The 20,736-nt window shown below is 43.8% G+C and overlaps 1 protein-coding gene across 2 annotated transcripts in view; it reads right to left on the reverse strand.

Annotated features, from left to right (window-relative positions):
• Positions 1–20,736, reverse strand: part of EPHA1 (EPH receptor A1) — a 77,530-nt gene that overhangs the window by 26,361 nt on the left and 30,433 nt on the right. For both annotated transcript variants that reach the window (XM_083352839.1, XM_083352838.1), the window contains exons 3-4: positions 8,985–9,260; positions 2,944–3,334 (exon numbers count right to left, since the gene is read on the reverse strand). In XM_083352839.1, coding sequence (XP_083208965.1) covers positions 2,944–3,334; positions 8,985–9,260 — 667 coding nt within the window. The remainder of the gene's footprint in view (positions 1–2,943; positions 3,335–8,984; positions 9,261–20,736) is intronic.

The raw sequence follows: 20,736 nt of genomic DNA on the forward strand, positions 1-20,736 counted from the left end.
TCCCCAGTCCCCATCACCCTGCTAACTAGGGCCCAAACACTATGGAAATGGCACTTCTCTCATAAAACACAGACAACCGATTCACTTGATGAATTCCAGTTAGATGTTTGTACAGTAGCTATAAAGGAAATGCTTCTCATTATTACATTGGCTCAGTCTTATGCTAGCAAGGGCTATTATTCTAGTGATGACTTTTTCTCCTAAAACATTACCCTAAACTCGCCTCATTCTTTTGACTGTGGTTGGAAGACATCTTTTTCATTATTTATACGTAACATCGCTAAGGAGCCACAGCATGCCAGCTACAGCTTGGTAAGTGCAGTCAGAGAGGACCTGCCCGGGCAGGATGGATTCTCTATCCCATTCCAGCAGACTATTCACAACCCAGGAGGGCGGGGAGAAAGCAGTCATAGCAGCAGCTAAGTGGAAAAACTGGCTGAGCTGTGGAAGAGGAACGGGGAGGGGAAAATCCTACGCTGGAAAAAATTCTCACCTCTTCTTCTGGTCCCAAGGGCACGGAGGCAAATTAGACCAAGGAACATGGATCTTTAGTAGTTGCCCAGGAACTTCCAAGATTTGTACGTTAGCCTCTAGAGGGAGGCAATGCTGTAAAACAATCTAAAAGGAAGCACCTTGGGAAGTTGCACTATGGGCGTATCATCTATACATCTCTTCAGTGCATGAGAATATGATCATTAGAGCAACTACTGTATATCAGATAAAACTTTTCTAGTCTAGCATTTTGACCATGCAGTGGTCCTATGAGCTCACCAACAAACAGGCTCTTTCTGCTCCCATTTTCCATGGTTCAGAGGCACGCTTTCTTTGATTTTACCAAAAATAGAGAGGGCCATCGTTGTGGCACAATGGTTAGAATGCAGTATTGCAGGCTAACTCTGCCCATAGCCAGGAGTTCAATCCTGACCGGCTCAAGTATGACTCAGCCTTCTATCCTTTTGAGGTTGGTAAAATGAGACCCAGATTGTTGGCGGCTACATGCTGACACACTGTAAAGCTCTCAGAGAGAGTTGTAAAGCCGTGGTTCCCAACCTTTGTGGCTTGGTGGCCCAGGGGGGAGGAGAATTGGGCTGTATGAGTGGTGGGCTGGTGCACATGCACACATGCATGCAGCTTGACTTGTGTAGACGTGTGCCAGTCCATTGCTCGTGCAAGCTGAGCGGCACACACACATGTGAGCACCGGCCTGCCACTCGTGCAGCCTGATTGTGAATAGGCCATGGCCCGGTAGTGGGCCATGTGTTGGGGGTTGAGGACTTCTGCTGTAAAGCACTATGGAGGGGTGTGTAAGTCTAAGTGCTATTGCTATTGCTATCCTCGCAATAATGTTTGTAAATTTTATTCTCTAGAATTTTGTTTAAGCTTCTTTTATGGGCATTGCTATACCAGGTGAAATTCCGTAAATTCTTGTGTGCTTTAGGGGTACTTTCTTTCATCTGCTTTCAATGCAACACAATTCACCTTTACATGATGATCCTAGTTCTAGTATTGTAACACAGACACTTGCTTTTTTCAAATATATGTTCCAAAGTCCTTCAGTAACCTTTTTTTTCATAGGGTACTCTTTTTTTCCATCTTTCCCATTTGCAGATCTGAAATTGCATTATTGGAAACCTTGAACAGGAATATTTTTCTACCACCAAAGAGGAACTCCCTGAGACTAAACCAAGCAACCTGTCTCTCCAGTCCAGTGGCTGTCCAGAGTCCCAAGGTTTTTTTAATACACCTGTCTTGCAAAGGTGATGAAAGCAAGGGAGGAGTAGAGACTACTTTAAATTACCTTTCAGAAGTGTTGTTCTGAATTTTAATATTTATTAGCAAAGCAGTAGAGGAAGTCCTCGACTTACGACTACAAGTGAGCCCAATGTTTCTCTTACTAAATGAGACAGCTATTAAGTGACCTTTCTTGTCACAGTTGTTAAGTGAATGACTGCAGGTGTTAAGTTAGGAACACATTTGTTAAGGGAATCTGGCTTCCCCAGTGACTTTGCATGTCAGAAGATCGCAAAAGGTGATCACATGATCCTGGGACACTGCAACAGTCATAAATATGAATCAGTTGCCAAGCATCTGAATTTTGATCACAGGACCACAGGGATGCTGCAATGGTCATAAGTGTAAGAAACTTTTTTCAGTGCCGTTGTAACTTCAAACAGTCACTAAATGAATTGTTCTAAGACGAGGTTTACCTGTACTGAAATAATAATGGCCTTCTTTTAAGGGCTTGAAGTTCTGAAGACAACTTTGTATGACTTTTTAAAAGAAATTAGGTTTTTTTTTAAATGTACTATCACTCAGAAGGATTTTTTTTAAAGAAAGAGGCTTTAGGGTGGGGGTGGGCAGGTCATGAAATTCAACTGACATGATCCTGATGAAGACTTTTCCTTCAGTACCGGTAATTTTAATCCCAATGCAGAGACACTGTAATTCTCAGAATTTCAGCCAGGATAGTCCTTAGTTGCTGAGAATCCTGGGATTTACAGTCCCAGATCCATCAGGAACAGATAAGACCAAACAGGATGACTCTTCTAGCTAAGATGTCTCCTTCTATGTATTGTAATTCATTGTGTCTTATTCATAAAATATCTTCCAATTGATTAACATTTAATTACGGCCATAATCCTTGTGGAATACATTTGTTGGACAAGTAGTTATGCACTCTGATACCCTAGAAACTGTTCCCAAGCCTTGCAGGAAATTAAGAAGGAGCGGAAGGGCAAAATATCAAATTAGTTTACCGTCAGATGTAGAATGAAACAAAAAGGAATAAGGAAATCTGATGCATTAAGAACTAGGAGATAATGTACCCCAGTCATGTCATGAGTAACTTCCCACATCTTCTATTTGTAAAATGATGTATTTTCCAACCTAGAAAATGGAAAATCCTCCAAATCCACCCCAGGGCTTGCTCCTTTGGGTACTTACCCACACATCTTCCTTTGACCTCTTCAAAACCAATGACGCATATGCACCTGCCCACTGGCACCAACCATTCCCCATTGGGACTGCAGTGCATCTTGGGTGAAACACCCGTCTCCTCTGTTGCATTCTTCAGACAGACACCAGACACTACTGTTAGACCCTCAGCACCTGCAAGCGTCTCTGGAAAATGGGCCAATCCACTAATGGTATCTGAGCAGGTCTTGTAATAAACTCTCACTGAGACCAAGGCCACACACGCTCCTGAGTTCTGGAAAGCCAGATAAAAACCACGCTGCTGTAGCTTCCCAATGGAGCATACTTCCATGTTCAACTTCAGTGAGCCGACCTCAACATCTCGAGCTGTGAAAATATTGTCACCTGCTACAGTGTTGATCTGAAATGTAAAAAGGATTTAAGTCAGTTGAGCCACTTGTTTAAACCAAACACACTCCCTTTCTGAAACGTAGTGGTTCTGTCATAAGTAAATTAAGTATATTTGAATCCTCACCAATATTCAGAACTCCTTGCATATTTTAAGCATGTGAGGAGAGGAGTTTAATTTAGCTTTCTCTAAAATGCAGGTTATTTTTTTAAATATATAGATATTTTCCTTTTTAAAAAAAAAATCCTAATTCATGTATGCAATGTATCCCTACCCACCTTCTTTTCGATCAATTCGGGATACAATTTGAATATATATAGCAGAAATCAGATATAGTATACACTGGCTGTTGGAACGAAATATTCAGCAGTAAAAGAGACATTCAAAAACCGCAAAATCAACATTTTCTTAGCTATTTGGAAAACAAAGAATTTGGCATAACAGATCCATCATGATAGCCTAGGCTGAGCTAGGGTAACAAAGCCAAGCATATTGTATTCAACAATAAAGCTCTGGATAATACAAAAATGTAAAATTAATCCCTTAAGACTACAGCATGTTAAAAGGTTGCGCAACAGTATTGAAACAGAATTAGTCACTTGACACAGAGAGCAGACATCATAAGAGAAAGCTCAGAACCAATTTAGGTTACTTATAATCCAAGCAGTTTGCATTAGTTATAGGAACTCTTTCTTGCAATGCTAAAAGATACTAAATTGATTTGAAAAATATACATCAGAGAATAAAATGGTTTGAACTGAATAAGGAGACCAATGTAGAATACCACTAATAAGCAGAGAATAGATATGGGCTACATGATACTGTGTTGTGCAAAGAAATCAAGAAAGGACATAAAAGAAAATGGCTTGTCAGCCCTTGGCTGGCAGGTTCTGACAAGTACTTTTATTTAAATGATGGAAAGATTTAGAAGAAAATACCAATGGGATATCTCCAGAGGAGTTACTTGACCATACTTGTTTTACCTGGGCTTTATTGGTCAAAATCCAGAGGCCATGATGCCCAGCTTTTACCTGCAACAAGGGCTAGAATCCAGATGTACCTCAAGAACAAGCGTTCAGGAAAACATTGGTTATAAATATAGACACTCCCTTTTGAGAAGCTGACTAATAGCCCTTGAGAATGCATAATGTTTAATCCCATGAAAACAAGTAAAATTAAACATAGGGCTACTGTTTTGACAGGAGGTTTGTCTGGGCAGGAGCCTAATGCTCTGACAATATACTAATACCATTAGCCGGTCAGAGGGTGTGAGCAAACTCATTTCTGAAAAGCTGATGAAGAATAGAAAAGTGAAAGGCAGCTGTGGGAGCTCTTGTGGTCTTATTTCCTTTTTTAGTTGGTTGGTTTGGAAAAAAACCCAGCAGAAGAGACAAGTAAGCAAAAGTGCAGGGAGGTTCTAGTACTTTTCCCATCTGAAAGTAATTCAATATTCAATATCTAGTGATGCTTTTGAGATGTTACTGTTCTTTTACATGTGGGAGTTAATGATAACAAGATAATAACAATTATCAATAGTTACTTGAAAGTGGCTCCTACTGATATTTCTGAACCACACTTTCAAAAGTCAAGACAAAAATATGAATTATTAATTCCACTTACTTGAATTAAAATTAAATGTTGCTAAGATGATTGTTATTTATTTGTGTATTAAAGTTATACACTGCCCATCTTGCCTAGAGGTGATTCTAGGCATCTTACAACCAATAAAAACAACAAGATAAAACATTAAACTAATAAATATTAACATTCAAATTGACTTAAAAATGAACAAAGATGGCAGGGAAAGAGAATAAACTATCATTCTCCACTCAGAATGCCTGCCCCATTAAAACATAAAATTTAACAGCTGGGTTTTACAGGCCCTGGGGTGGGCTGTGGTGTCAGGTTGTGTATCTAATTCATTATATTAATGAAAACATTAATTCAATGAAACAAAAATTCATTGCTCCAATGATTCAGAAGGTTGCACAACATGTTCAATGAGGCGTAAGATGGAGAACTTCTGAGTAGGTTTCTACTCTGAATTAGTACATTATTATGAAACATTAAATTAAAGCATTAAACAATTCTATGAAAAGCTGCTACCAAATTTGGATTCCTACATGCTTTGTTCAGTTCGGCACTCTGCCAGTCATGTGTGCAATAGAGTGACCCCCTCTTCATTTACAGCTAATCATATTATACACAAATACAACGATCCAGGAACTATGTTTAAAAGACTGAACACAATGCCAAGGGTCACTCAAAATGACGTCATATGCAAACATGCAGAGGGCCAAATATTAAAATTGTTTTAAAATAGATATGGTTACTGTAAGGCAGAGATAAGACAGAAGGACATCTGCTTCTAATGCAGAGAGAAATGATCATGTGAATATTTTTAAATAACTGCTTTCATCTCTCTTTGGATGGTGTTTGATTGGGTCAGTCGAGGTGGAAGGTGATCCCTGTGTCTTGACTACCACATCTGAAATCTGAAAAGAGTCTCACCAAGTTGATCTTCATAGAATTTCCTCAGAGTAAGAAATACTAAAGAATCAGTGATCACAATTACATGGGGAGAAATCCTTGCATGTATTTTTTATGCCTGAGAGATCTTATTCTTCATGAAGGAATGTAAATTATATACATATAAATCCATTCTCCTCTCAATACATATTCAGGTGACTATCACCATGCCAGCCCAAGCTTTAATTCTCAGGATATGAAGCAACATCAAGATTCCACCCTCTAGACAGAGCAGCGTTTCTCAATCCTGTCAACTTCAAGATGGGTGGACTTCAAAACCTACAATTCTCCATGTTGGCTAGGGAATTCTGGGAGTTGAAGTCCACCCATCTTAAAGTTGTCAAGATTAATAAATCTGCACTAGAGAGCAGGAAATTGAGTTATCCTTCTTTTTTTCCTCCATGTAACCTAATATTTCTCAACCATTTTTTAATTATAGTTCCCCCCCCCCTGCATCAAAAGGATGCTTTTTGGATAGTTTTTCCTTAATCAATCCCCGGAAATTTTAATATCACATATATATTGCATATCAGTACGTATGTAGCATATAAAACTATTTTAAATTAAGGGTTAAGAATGGCTAATTTTTAAATTAAAAGTTCGATTAAAAATTAAAAAACAATTAAATTTAATTTGACTTTCTAATATTTGTTGAGTTACTTTAAATATAATTTATTTATATAAATTGTAATGTATTAAACTACAGAAGCAAATTAGCAATGTATATAAATACATATAGATATAAGCATTTTAAATCATTCAAAAGTTTTACTTTTCAAGCAAAAATAAAACAACAGAAAAAAACTGAATTCTTAAAAATTATTTTTAGTGAATTTAATTTTTAACTTAACTACTTTATGACGGATAGTTATCTATCCAAGAATGATTCTGTGGGCTTGCTGAATCTGATTTTGTTTTCATTAAAAGTTCAATGTTTGGTGTGATGCTAGTAAGTTTAATGCTAATTTTCCCCCTGACGATATATCATTTTTTTTCTTTGTTAATATATTTTGTTAATATATTTTGTTAATATATTTATTTACTAAACTAAAACTACTTTCCATCATATAAGACATTGAAAAACAAACATCATCCACAATGTTAGCCAACAGAAACATACAGCCTATTTCTTGCAATATGATTTTGAGCAGTGGTGGGATTCAAATATGTGAACAACCAGTTCTCTGTGTGGATGCCACTTCCAGAAGTCCATTCTGGGCCTGGGCAACAAAAAATTAGCTACTGGTTCTGCCGAAGTGGTGCGAACCAGCTGAATCCCACCACTGATTTTGAGACTGAGCAATCAATTGAAAGGAAGTTCTCTAATTACAGCCATTTATTTGCCATAGTAATGGTTGCTAAACAAGGCAGTCAGTAAGTAGACTCCTTATACTGAATGTAATTTCTACAGCAGAACACTTTTATTCTTTATCTACAAAGATAGATTGATTAGAATTACCTCATGATACTATTTTATAAAAGACATTTTTGGCTTTGTAAAATCTCTGAAAATCTTCGACCATGGCAAAACTACAGGCCGCCATACAAATGCATAGCATTCAGCTTCTAAACCAAGTTATTGTTCATGTCAATTATATTCTTCCTGACTGAAAATTATCTGCATCTAATGTCTGAAGAACAAAGTAGTGCATGTATCTATGATTACAAGCTGGTCGTTACAAGTTTCTGATCATTCTGCCATTTTTTAAAAATTTCTGAATACTTCTGCATTCTGAATGAATAGGAAATCTGGCTAATCTCCAAGGCAATCTGAAATTGAGGCGTTTCATCAGTGATGAGGAATTGAAAAACTTTGCTAAAGATCATGTATATTGTACTTAAAAAATTAAACAGCTTCATATGTATAACTTTGGGTATACGCATGGGTATTGGTTTATTCCCTTCACACTCCTATGGATAATCTGTGTCTTTTTCAGTCTCAGGGCCTCTACCAGAGGCCGGAAGTTTGAAGGTTTAGGACAGGATCTTAGCTGTTCCCAGCACTGTAGTCTTCTGGGCAGAGTGCTCTTACATCGCTCCTTAGACTTGTTGGAGCCACTCTCCCAGCTTAGATGTCACAGCCATAAGTGCTCCTACCATCATTGGGGCCACTTTGGCCTTGACTTCCTACATCCTCTCCAGTTCCTCATTCAGGCCCTGACATTTTCTTTCACCTCTTTCTTTCTTAAGCCTGGTTGTTACCAATGTAGACATTTATTGCATTTGCCTTGTTTGTGTTAGCCTTATTTCTTCTTCCCCTGTGTTGACATTCTGGACCTTTCTTCTCCTGCTTATGAAATTGGACACAGAAGATACTATATAAAAGATTAACTACCATCTTGTAAACCTTTCTGCAGTACTTGCCCTTCAGTGGGGTCTTCCTGGGGTCACAGGTCCTGCTTAATGAGCAGGTGGCAGCTCACAACCAGGAAGGCCTTTGCATAATTATATGTGCCCTTTCCTAGAGTGGAAAGCTCTTCAGACAGTCACTCACTTTTGGTCTCTTTGTGGCTTGACTATTGTAATGTGTGCTGTATTTGGGTCTACCCTCGAGGACAACTTGGAAACTTCAATTGTTCCAGAACCCAGCTGCACAGGCAATGATGGGCATGCCTCAGTGTGCCCATGTAACATCCCTGCTTCACAAACTGCACTGGTGGCCAGTTTGCTTCTGGATGCAATTGAAGGTGCTGGTTGTTATCTATAAATCCCTACATGGCATAGGGCCTAATCACTTGAGGGACCGCCTGTTTCTTATAGTATTGGGCTGATTTGATCCAATGAGTTGTCATGCTGCAGATTAGGATGCTATCTTTTGGAAGACTGGAATCACGTTTTCTTTGTTGCCACACCTGCCCTCTGAAATAAAATTCACCCGGAGCTCTGGTGGTTTCCACCCTTCTGTGTTTCACAGGGCCTTGAACACCTGGCTATTCACCCAGGCTTTTGGCAAGGGTTAGGGTCAGAAGCCCTTTCTGACTAGTGTCTGGATGTTTTTCATTGTTCTCTGTTTTTGCCATCTTTTTCCTCCTTTATCTTTACTGTTACATGGATTATCTTTGTAAACTTGCCCTCGTCCCTGGGAGTCAGGCAGCGTACACCTTAAATTAATAAGCAGACAAACAAAGCTTACTTTATTGAAGAGGGGACGGCGGAACTGGATGCCCACATCTTGCTCTGATTCCATGTAGTAGAGGTTGAATGTCTCCTTGCAGCTCACCATTTCTCCTCTGAAACTCTTGCAGTCTCGAATGGTGAATTTCAGCTCCACAAAGATGCGAGAAGAGACCTCCCCTCGGAAGATCCAGTTTGTGCGGAGCCAGTGGTCAGTGTCTCCTTCAGAGAGGACGCTGCAGTCCTGGTACATATATACAGGAGTCCCATTGATCATCTGCTGCCCCTCACTCCACTGCATATGAGAAGGAGAGAAGATTGAAGACATTGAACTCAGTTCTCGACAGGTTATTATCAAAGAAGCATAGCGTTGTTGTTGTTGGCATGATAATGGAAATAATAATAATAAAACCTATCCCAGCTCCTTGGGAAGGACTCAACAGGGGGATAAAAGTGCCAAATCCAGTCTAAACATCTGGCTCACTGTGTGATCAACCTTAATAATAAATTGGTATCCCATCCTTTGCCCACAGGGCAGATGGATAGGTGGATAGTTGTAGGTGTTTTTAAAAGACAAATATGCATAAGCTGCCACTCATGAAAAAAAAATCTTCCAGTGTTTGTTTTCACCTGTATGTTATCTGGATCCGCCTAACTTCTCTTGCTTTCTTTTTCTCTGTCTCATCAAAACTTAGGCTGTAAATCTGGTTGTCACATGCTTTTTTTGTGCTCAGGTTCATATTTTTTATTTCAATGACACATTACACAGCAGATCAGATTTCTCTTTTGTTTGCTTTTCTTCAAAGCAGCTGCAATGAAGGGCACCTATCTGTTTGATCAGCAAATGACTCTGGGGTGGGCCTGTTCAACCTCGTGTACCATTTTATTGACCTAAAATGCCCTGCTGAAGTGACTGCCACAGGGACGTGGTTATTTCAATGTGCCTTGTACAGTACACACTGTGCTTTTGCTCCTCTCTATCTCATGAAGGACCAGTTCTGTCTCCAATCTTTGCAGAGGCACCACTAAAAGAATTTGCAGTACTTAATGCTATTATTTATTCAATTTATATTCCATTTCATTTGGAGCTCAGGGTGGCATATAGAGTGCTCTCTCCCCCACAAGAACCCTGTCAAATAAATTAGGCTCAGAGACAGTGATTGGTTGATGTCCCCTCATGAGTTTCCATTGCTGAAGGTAGACTAGATGTCAGGCCCCATTTGTCATTCAAATCCACTATATCTCTCTGGCCCTCAAAGGACCACCTGAGAATTTAATAGGGCGGAAGTTAATCTGAATCATTCTCAAAAGTTAATTGTAAAACATGGAGGAGCATCCATCCATTGCAAACACTTTTCCAGTGCATGCCTACTCAAAAGTTAGCAAGGCCAGAATAAATTGTTATCCAGTCTCTCAGTAAACCCCACTTCTTATTAGCACTGATCATGTTACCTAGTTTGGTAACATCATCAGTCTGCAAGAAAACAACCAAGCTCAGAGAGCACCAAGAACCTCTCAAATTGTTATCTGCACTGTGTAATTAGATACAATTTTATTTAGATGGCAGTCCAAATGAGTTTTTAGTGAGACTTATTCCCAGGGATTCCAGAGGATAATCACTTTGCAGCCTTCTTCAGTATAATTAAACAATACATAAAGAGAATTTGACAGCACAGATTGTTTCTGTAAGTTTGCAGCAGTTTCTGAACAAAATTCCTTCACCTTCACCTCTCTCTCCTCACCTTCTGAACAATGGTGCTGCATGAGATAGGGGAAGGAAAAACATACTTGTAATTTTTATCTCATGCTGTAGGCTCTAGAATTTTCCCCCCAAACAAAGCCAAAATCATTGACAAATTTATTTACAGTATTTTGCTCCTAGACACAGCTTAAGTGAATTCCTGCAGTCTTGGATAGGCAAGGAATGGCTAAGTTTTAGAAGAGAGACAGAAGCAATGCTTTCCTTTGGGGACCAGGTTTGCTCACTGGGTTTGCTCATACAAATTTGTTCGAATAAGTGCAGTGATCTGGGGCTGAAGTAGTGTCTCAAAATAAAATGTTGTTATAATTATTCAACTTTTAATGGATCTCCAGACAGATTACAAATCCTACTGTTATCTCTCCTTCTTCAGGCCTCTTCTTTTTTATTTCTCTAATGCCTTTCTGCAATGCAGGAACTCTATATTTTTGTCTCTCGGGATCCTGGCTTAAAGTGATTTTTGCTGGTTCGCCAGCCAAGATGGCAAGTCCAAGTTACATAAAATGAAGTGATAGCTACATTGCAGCCAAGTAAGTGTTCCCTCAGTATATACAGTGCTTTTAATCTGAGGACATTGCATGCAGATGCACATATATATGTATGCACACATGTCTACCTTTAACAGCTCTTCTATAGACCCAGATATAACACTGATGTTTGGAAGGAAGTTCCATAGATATCTCTGTTCATAAAGCAAAAAGTCCATAAAGCAAAAAGTCTTCTATAAAAGCAGTTTTTCCCGCTCCCTAATCAAACAAGTCAATTTAGCCCTGTATTGAGGTTACACCACGTTACATGTCAGGGAAAAATAGGCTTGAACCAGTTTTTATGGAGATCATTGTTTTATTGTATTACTGTGAGCTCCTTGTAGGTTCAGATTTGAATTATATCTTTAGTAAGCTCTGAAACGCAGTTGGAAGGTATGATCATAAGAGGAAAAATATTATGTGGAACATCAACACAGGAATTCTGAAGAATTATTTTATGGATAGCAGCCAAAAAAAATATTTCATCTGAAGTGCTTCTGTCCAACCTGGAAATATGACCCTGGGACCATCTACAGGAGAAAAACCCTTTTTCTATATACCTCACATGCTAATTTGGGCAGGCTGAAAAAGTGATTTGAAAACATTGCTTTGGACCTGGGAAGAGTGTGATTGCTCACTGCTGCTCATTAAAGCAGGCCATCTTTAACAGGCACTTCCATGAGCCTGAAAAAGAAATGCTGCTGCTTTCACGAGAAGCCTGTCTTCCAAATCAGTTTCAAAGGGAGAATAGCCATACTCTATATGATCTGTGACAATTTGAGCTAAGCTCTTGTCAATAGATGGTGGCGCCTGGAATGGCTGCGGCTGCATTGGCTCTTGAAGGCGAATAGTTTTGGGAGGGATAGTAAGGGCTATAGGCCACATGATCAGGAAGATTTTAATGTGTTTGAGCAACATGGTGGAACTAAGGTAACATACGACATACGACCGACAATCTTTGCTGGCCTGGCGAGTTTCTAGTTGTTTTGGAACTGTTGGTGAGACCATTAAAAGTCGTTGGCGCTGTTTGAATTTGTTCTGCCAGCAGCAAGATCTGACTGCTGGCCCAGTGATGGATTCTATTGCAAATCAGGGCTGTTTCCAGAGGAGGCAGAGGAGGAGACGACCTGGAGCTTATGGAGCGAAGGAACTGGATGAGGCTGTCGGCAGGCCCAGAGGAAGAGAGAGAGGCTTTTGGAGGAGTTGGTAGCGGCGGCAGCATGCTCCAGAGGCGAAAAGAAGCAAGGCCTCTTTAAGGAAAAGGTGGAAGAGTCAGGATCAGAAAAAGGAAAGAAGGCGAGGTTGTCGGAATACAAGCGAATTTGAGGGCTAATCCACATGGTGTTGTGACTCAGGGCCAGCCTGTGGGTCCGACAGTCGGCTCCGATGTATCGGATGACTCAGATGAGGGGGAGGAGGGAAACGAACCGGCTGATGATGGTTTGGAGGCTTTGCAGAGCCCTCAGCCGGGGACCTCTTCTCAGCTGCGTGAGCCCGAGAGTGCGGAGGAAGATGACCCACAGCTGGCCCTGTTCAAGGACGCCCGACGCAGGAGGCAGTCGAGCAGGAACAAACAAAGAAAGACTGCGGGACTCCTCGGGAGGAGGCACAGGGAGACCACGCCCTGAGCTCTCTATAAAAGGAGTGTTTGGGGAGGGGCTGGTTGCTGAAAGCAACTTTTCCGCTTGAGAAGACAAGCTCTAGTGTTTTTGTTAACTGCGTAATAAATCTTGGCAGATGCCTTTTAGCCTTGGACGCTCTCCAGTCTCTTCTTTCTGAATAGGGGTTTGCCTTATTACAAGGCCAGAAGAGGGCTGGTTCAGAACAGTTTGCTTTCAGCCACCCACCCCTTATTACTACGATGGAGCAGCTTCTTGCCGAGAATGCCCAGCTCACCCAGCAACTCACTTTGCTGGCAGCTCAGGTGGCTCAACTGCAAGCTCAGGTACATGCTGCACCCCCACCCAGGAGGAAATGTCAGATAGCTATGCCGGATAAATTTGCTGGTAATCCAGAACTGTTTCCTGCCTTCCTGGGACAATGCCAGCTTTTTATCAGCGTGAGAGCAGCTGATTTCCCCACTGACCGAGATAAGGTGGGATTCGTGTTGAGCTTTCTGTCGGGAGATGCAGCTCGTTGGGGCACGCCTCTGTTGGCACAGCCTAGCCCTTTGTTGGATAACTTTGGGGGGTTTTGTGACCATATGCGCCTCATGTACGAGGACCCGATTAAGGCGCAGACTGCCACCCGACGCCTGAAAGCTTTGAGGCAGGGTCAGCGCCCTCTACAGGCCTATATCAGCGATTTCCGGCTGCTTAGCCAGGATTCCGCCTGGAATGAGGCTGCGCTCGTGGATGCCTTTCAGGATGGCTTGTCAGAGGAGATGTTGGATGAGCTGGCCCGCGTGGACATTCCCTCAGATCTGAATGGGCTGATCCATCTTTGTCTGCGGATCGATGCCCGGCTGCAGCAGCGAATGAGTCGCCGTGCCACCCCACAGACCCCTGCCGCCCCTGTTGTGCGTGAGCCCCCAGTCCAGAGGGAGGAGCCAATGGAGCTGGGTGCCGCCAGGTCCCGTCTATCGGTGACGGAAATGGACAGACGACGATCGGAGGGGTTGTGTTTTTACTGTGGGGACCCTGGACATTTGGCTGCTTCTTGTCCAAAGAAGCGTCAGCGGGCATCAGTGACCAAGCCGGCCCCGAGAAAGTCCCCTGCTTTGCTGTCGGGAAACGGCCCGAGCCCGATCTAGACGGTGTGATAGATCGGACGACCCACCACGACCACGCCGAGCGACGCCATTCCGATGGTGCCTGTGAACCTCCACGGCATTTGATTTTGGAGGCACGACTGATCCTTCCTGGCAAGCCAGAGGGGATTCCGGTCCATGCCTTAATTGACTCTGGGGCTACCACTAACTTTATGGACTCGGCCTTCGTGGCCAAATGGGCTGTTCCTCAGTGTCCGGTGGATCCGCCCATGCTAGTGGAGACTATTGATGGTCGAGTGCTCCTGTCCGGGCCTATTACGGCCGCCACGCAACCAGTGAGTATGGCTATCAGTTCCCATGTGGAGGCCATTCAGTTCTACATCACTTCGGATCTGCACTTCCCCGTGGTCCTGGGACTGGCGTGGCTCCGGGCGCATGATCCACAGATCTATTGGTCTCAGAACTTAGTCACCTTCCCAAGTTTGCAGTGCGTGGACCACACCCGCCATATCTGTGCCGGCCAGGTGGAGGGCTCCTCAGGAGTTTCTTTGCCTCCCGAACTGTCCGACTTTGCTGATGTGTTCAGCGAGTCAGAGGCGGACCAATTACCCCCGCACAGGCCCTATGACTGTTCCATTGATCTAGTTCCTGATGCGCCTCTCCCAGTGGGGCGTTTGTATTCCATGTCGGAGCCCGAGTTGGCTGCATTGCGGGACTTCTTGACAAAGAATTTGGCTCGTGGTTTCATCCGGCCCTCGTCCTCGCCAGTGTCTGCGCCCGTGCTCTTCGTCAAAAAGAAGTCGGGCGAGTTACGGCTCTGCTGTGACTACCGGAAACTCAACGCCATCACGGTGCGTAACCGCTACCCGCTGCCCCTCATCCCCGAGCTCTTGGACCGACTCCGGGAGGCTAAGATCTTCACGAAACTGGACCTGCGTGGAGCTTACAACCTCGTCAGGGTTCGGCCGGGTGATGAGTGGAAGACGGCGTTTGGTACTCGCTATGGACATTTCGAGTACACGGTGATGCCGTTTGGCTTGACCAACGCCCCCGCTGTGTTTCAGCATTTTATGAACGACATCTTTCGAGATTTGTTGGACCAGTTTGTCGTGATTTACCTGGACGACATCCTGATTTACTCCCCGTCGCGTGAAGCGCATCATCAGCATCTCCGTCAGGTCCTGCAGCGCCTCCGGAAACATCGGCTGTTTGCCAAGTTGGAGAAGTGCCAGTTTTACCAGGTGACCATCGATTTCTTGGGTCACCGCATTTCTCCTGAGGGCATCGCCATGGAACCGAGTAAAGTTGAGTCGTTGCAGAGTTGGCAACCCCCACGTCGCGTGAAGGATGTTCAGCGACTTCTTGGATTTGCCAACTACTATCGAACATTCATTCCTGGCTTTGCTGCCCTGACAGCCCCCCTTACCCGGCTCCTGCAGAAGAAGACTCGGTTCCAGTGGAACGCCCCCGAACAACAGGCGTTCCAAGCTTTGAAGGACGCCTTCATGAAGGAGCCCATCTTGAAGCATCCTGACCCGCAACGGCCGTTTGTCGTGGAGGCGGACGCCTCCGACATTGCCATTGGGGCCGTGTTACTCCAGGCAGCGACGCCCAACGGTACCCTTTTCCCTTGCGCGTATCACTCTCGGAAATTGAACCCCTCGGAGCGCAACTATACCATCTGGGAGAAGGAGCTGCTGGCCATCAAGGCGGCGTTCGAGGCTTGGAGGCACCATCTGGAGGGGGCGCGGCATCAAATCGAGGTCCGGACGGACCACAAGAATCTGGAAAGCCTGCAGACCGCTCGGAATTTGAACCAACGCCAGATCCGGTGGTCCCTCTTCTTTGCGAGGTTTGACTTCCGGGTGCGGTACATACCAAGCGGGCACAACCAGAGAGCGGATGCTCTGTCCAGGAAGCCCGAGTACACCCGAGTGGAAGACAAGCTTCCGCCCAGGACAGTGATCCCCGTCGAGTCTTTTGCTGCGGTGCGGGAGCCGGTGGATATACGGGCTCGGATCCGGGAGGCGCAGCAGCAGGAGGCGTGGGTGGCTCAGCGGAAGGAAGAGGTGAGGCCAGATTCGCCTTGGTCGGTCACGGATGGACTCCTGTATTATCGTGACCGGCTCTATGTTCCAGGAGGGCCACTCAGGGGACTCGTCCTCAGCCAGTGTCATGATAACCCGGCTGCGGGGCATTTTGGCCTGTTCAAGACTCTGAACCTGGTCTCCCGTACATTCTGGTGGCCCCGAGTCCGACACGATGTCCAGTCTTATGTCACCTCCTGCGTCCCATGCAGGCAGGCCAAGTCAGCGACAGGGGCCCCGCCTGGTTTACTGCAGCCTTTGCCAACGCCCAAGAGACCCTGGGGGGCTGTGTCTATGGACTTTCTGACGGATCTACCCCCATCCTCCGGCTTCACGACAGTGTTTGTGGTGGTGGACATGTTGACCAAGATGGTGCACTTCATCCCCTGTCGCGGCTTACCGTCAGCTCGCGCCACTAGTCGCATGTTCATCCAACAGGTGTTCCGGCTGCACGGCCTTCCCGATAGGGTCGTCTCCGATAGGGGGGCCCAGTTTACAGCCCGCTTCTGGCAGGAGTTGATGCGGGCGTTGGACATTAAGGTTTGCCTCTCGTCCGCGCATCATCCTCAGACCGACGGGGGTACCGAGAAGGTCATCGGCATCTTAGAGCAGTATCTGCGCTGCTATGTTAACCTGCAGCAGGACAATTGGGTGGACTATTTGGCCATAGCCGAGTTTGCCTTTAACAACTCGCAGCACACCTCCACGCAGATGACACCGTTCTTGGCCAACGTGGGTTATCACCCCAGGTTTTTCCCCCTTTCTCCCGTGGACTCACCGGAGCCGGCAGCGAACGAATTCATGGCGGAATTACAGGCGATCCATCGGTTGGTGCGACGGCAGCTGGAGAAGGCCAAGGCCGACTACAAGAGGTTCGCCGATCGGTCGAGAAGGGATACGCCTCCATTATCGGTGGGGGATCGGGTCTGGCTGTCCACCAGGAACCTACCATCCACTCGGCCGGCGAGGAAGCTGGACCACCGTTACCTTGGACCGTTCCCAGTCGAGGCCGTCATCAACCCGGTCGCCTATCGCTTAACTCTGCCACGTTCCCTGCGCGTGCACCCCGTCTTCCATCGGTCCTTGTTGGTCCCCGAACAACCGGCTTGTCCACTTCGCCAAGCGGAACCTCCCCCATCAGGACCTGGTGATGGCGACAGCACCCCCGAGTACGAGGTCGCCAGCATCAGGGATTCCCGCTGGCTGAAAGGTCGCTTCCAGTACCTGATCGAGTGGAAAGGGTACGGGCCGGAGGACTTCACATGGGAAGACACGACTGCCGTTCATGCCCCTGCGTTGGTGACTGCTTTTCACGAACAGTTCCCATCCCGACCGCATCCGGATCGGCAGACCCGGGGGAAGGGCCCTGCGGTGCGGGATAGTGTTGTGACTCAGGGCCAGCCTGTGGGTCCGACAGTCGGCTCCGATGTATCGGATGACTCAGATGAGGGGGAGGAGGGAAACGAACCGGCTGATGATGGTTTGGAGGCTTTGCAGAGCCCTCAGCCGGGGACCTCTTCTCAGCTGCGTGAGCCCGAGAGTGCGGAGGAAGATGACCCACAGCTGGCCCTGTTCAAGGACGCCCGACGCAGGAGGCAGTCGAGCAGGAACAAACAAAGAAAGACTGCGGGACTCCTCGGGAGGAGGCACAGGGAGACCACGCCCTGAGCTCTCTATAAAAGGAGTGTTTGGGGAGGGGCTGGTTGCTGAAAGCAACTTTTCCGCTTGAGAAGACAAGCTCTAGTGTTTTTGTTAACTGCGTAATAAATCTTGGCAGATGCCTTTTAGCCTTGGACGCTCTCCAGTCTCTTCTTTCTGAATAGGGGTTTGCCTTATTACAAGGCCAGAAGAGGGCTGGTTCAGAACACATGGAGCCCCATTTCCATCTGTCCTGCCATCGTTCACTCCCTAGAGTCTAAAATGGACAATGTGAAATTTGAGCGGGCCACGAACAAGGAGTATATATCGGAGGTGGTGACCCTTTGAGAGCTGTATGCAACGAAATTTCATTTTGATGTATGCCGATTGGTGTACATTCAAAGTGACAATAAAGTTAAAGTTATCATCATCAATAGCATACAAAATAATATATCTTCCCCTTCTGATAAACAGGATTGCTAGTCATCCAGCCTGCCCTGAGGGAATTAATAAGCTGAAAATAACCAGTTTTCCCTTAACCTAGTCAATCACAAGTTCCTGAACAAAGTTCAGAAAACATAAGTTCACATCAGGACATGCAAAAGAGTATGTGTTATGTCAGTGTGTCTGCAAATGTGTGGATATTACAGTATGTATACGAGTGAGACGCAGCAAAAAGAAAATCATCTTTAAATACTAAATACACATTGTACAAAGTAAGTACAATGGACAAATACAAACAATAAGCAATATACTATTAAATATACAAAGCAGTTTGCTAGCGGCCTTTGCTCTGTGGAGACCAATAGCATTGTTGAATAAATAAAACAAAGCAAATAAATACATACAGAAACAATTGTCTTTATCTTATTACTGTCAGTGTATCTGGGTATCAAAGGAACATACTGATTAGTACTTAAAGTACTATTAAATCAAAGGGTTAACATAGTATCGTAATTCTGTCTTGGGGAGGGGTGGCACAGACTGGTTGTTATTGCTAATGGCAGCCGCCCATGTGGGAGAAAAATGTTCTTTAAATGCCATTGTAGGAGGGAAAGGCACTGTAATAATATCACAGCAGATTTATTTCCTGGGTGCTAACTTATGAAAATTGGCTCCCATTAGAGACAAACAAGAGTGGTTTTTAAAAAAATTCAAATTAGAATTTCTAGGCCATTATCCTTGACAGAATGAGGAAATAGGATTCTGGGACTTATTGACATTGTAAAATTATATTGGATGTTATAAAACAATCATGGTATCTTCAAGGCATCTTAGTAATTGTAGTTTTGGATAGGTAAAGATACTTCTGTTAAATACCAGTGGATACTCTCAAATAAATAAAACAGAAATATATGTCTGCTGTGTATTCTTTGTAATAATACCTCAACACAAGGCCACCTGCCATATTAAAACCTTGTATTCTTTGGAAGACCCTGAAGTCTTCCTTCCCTCTCTTCCTCGCTCCCTCCCTCCCCTTTGACTTAGATTTTTTTTTCTCCCTCAGAATGTTCCTTCCTTTCCCACCCTCATGGGTATATTGCCCATCAGAAAGTTTGTAATTTTGACTTGGGTTCCAATTTTTTTTTAGTCTTTTTTTAAAAAATCGGGTAGTTTTAAAAAGTCATCTACATGCAGGGACAGAAATTACTTTATTACTTTATTCTGGTCAGTGTGTTTTTGTGTGTGCATGCCCGTGTGTGTCTGTGTGTGCATGCACTGTGGTGATACTTGCTATGAAAAATAAGAAATAAATTGTGCGAATTGGCCACAGCTAGTTTCAAGCATTACAACCTGTGGCTTTTCTTCTTCATTGACCCTCAAATGTGTCTTTGAGAGAGATGCTGTATTCTCCGGAGGACCCAAAACCAAATTTTATGTTTCATAGTTAATTGTTTGTTTCTGTTTCATGGCTTGTTCTTTTTAACTGTTTTAATTTGGTTTAAATGGCTTTGTTGTTACTGTTTGCCTATTTACTTGTGTGTGTTTTGCTTTCTTCTTATTTTTTTCACTGAGTGAGCCACCCAGTATCACAAATGTGAACTGAGAGGCTATATACCGTAAAATGGAACAAATAAATACGTAAATACAATGATAATCAATATGGTTGCAGGTCAAGGCAAGAGGTTTTTATTGGCGACATAACAAGTACAACAGCAGAAAGATTTGTTATTCCTCTAAATCCCAAACTCTTGGCTAAATTTTATCCTAGAGAAAGACATTTCACCCTTCCCTAGCTTAGGGAAATACCATCAAATTGGTTAATGCCAGGATGCCCAAGAAGGGAGGGTCAATAATCTGGCAACAGAGCACGCCTTTTCCATGTAGATGGCATCAGATTAAATTTCTGACATTTCCAGGTAGAATATTTTAGCAAGGAGGCAGGTAAATATTTTTGCTAGATGTCCTGCATTTACAAAGTACAAGGTTAAGTAAGCAATGTTTCTAGAAAAAAAATGTAAAGTTCAATTTATTTAAAGTACTCTTTATTATTTAATACCAATCAGCAGAATCTATTCAAAGGCCATGGAACAAGAAAATAAAAATTATGTCAAAAATACTGGGAAAGTAATATGTATTTTCTGGAAACTGAAACACAACAGACATTGGGTAGGTAGGTACTAAATAGCATAATTCCACAAAGAAAGTGAAACATGTAGAAGAGAGGTGGGGATTTGATTGTGTGTCTGCATCTATTGTGTGTCTTGATATTTTGACCCTCACCCCCCCCACCCAAAGCCCTTGGTCTGATAGTGACTGGTCTTACATTATGGCAAAGGGGCACCCACGTAAACTTCAAACACAGCATTCTAAATTGGAATTAGAACACCCTTAGAAACACATTTATCTATTATTTGTTACATTCATATCCTGCCTTTAATTAATGAACTCAAGGTACTTTAGATAGAGGTCCTTCCTCCTATCCTGCCCACCTTCCTCCCTTTTCCCCACCAGCAACAACTCCGTGGTGTAGTTTATGCTGAGCAGAGACTGAATGTGTAATGGGAAGAGGGAATAACCTTGCAGAACGGAAGACAGAGTTGCAGCCA

The sequence above is a fragment of the Vipera ursinii genome (genome assembly GCF_947247035.1).
Source record: "Vipera ursinii genome assembly, chromosome: 2".
Lineage (NCBI taxonomy): Eukaryota > Metazoa > Chordata > Lepidosauria > Squamata > Viperidae > Vipera > Vipera ursinii.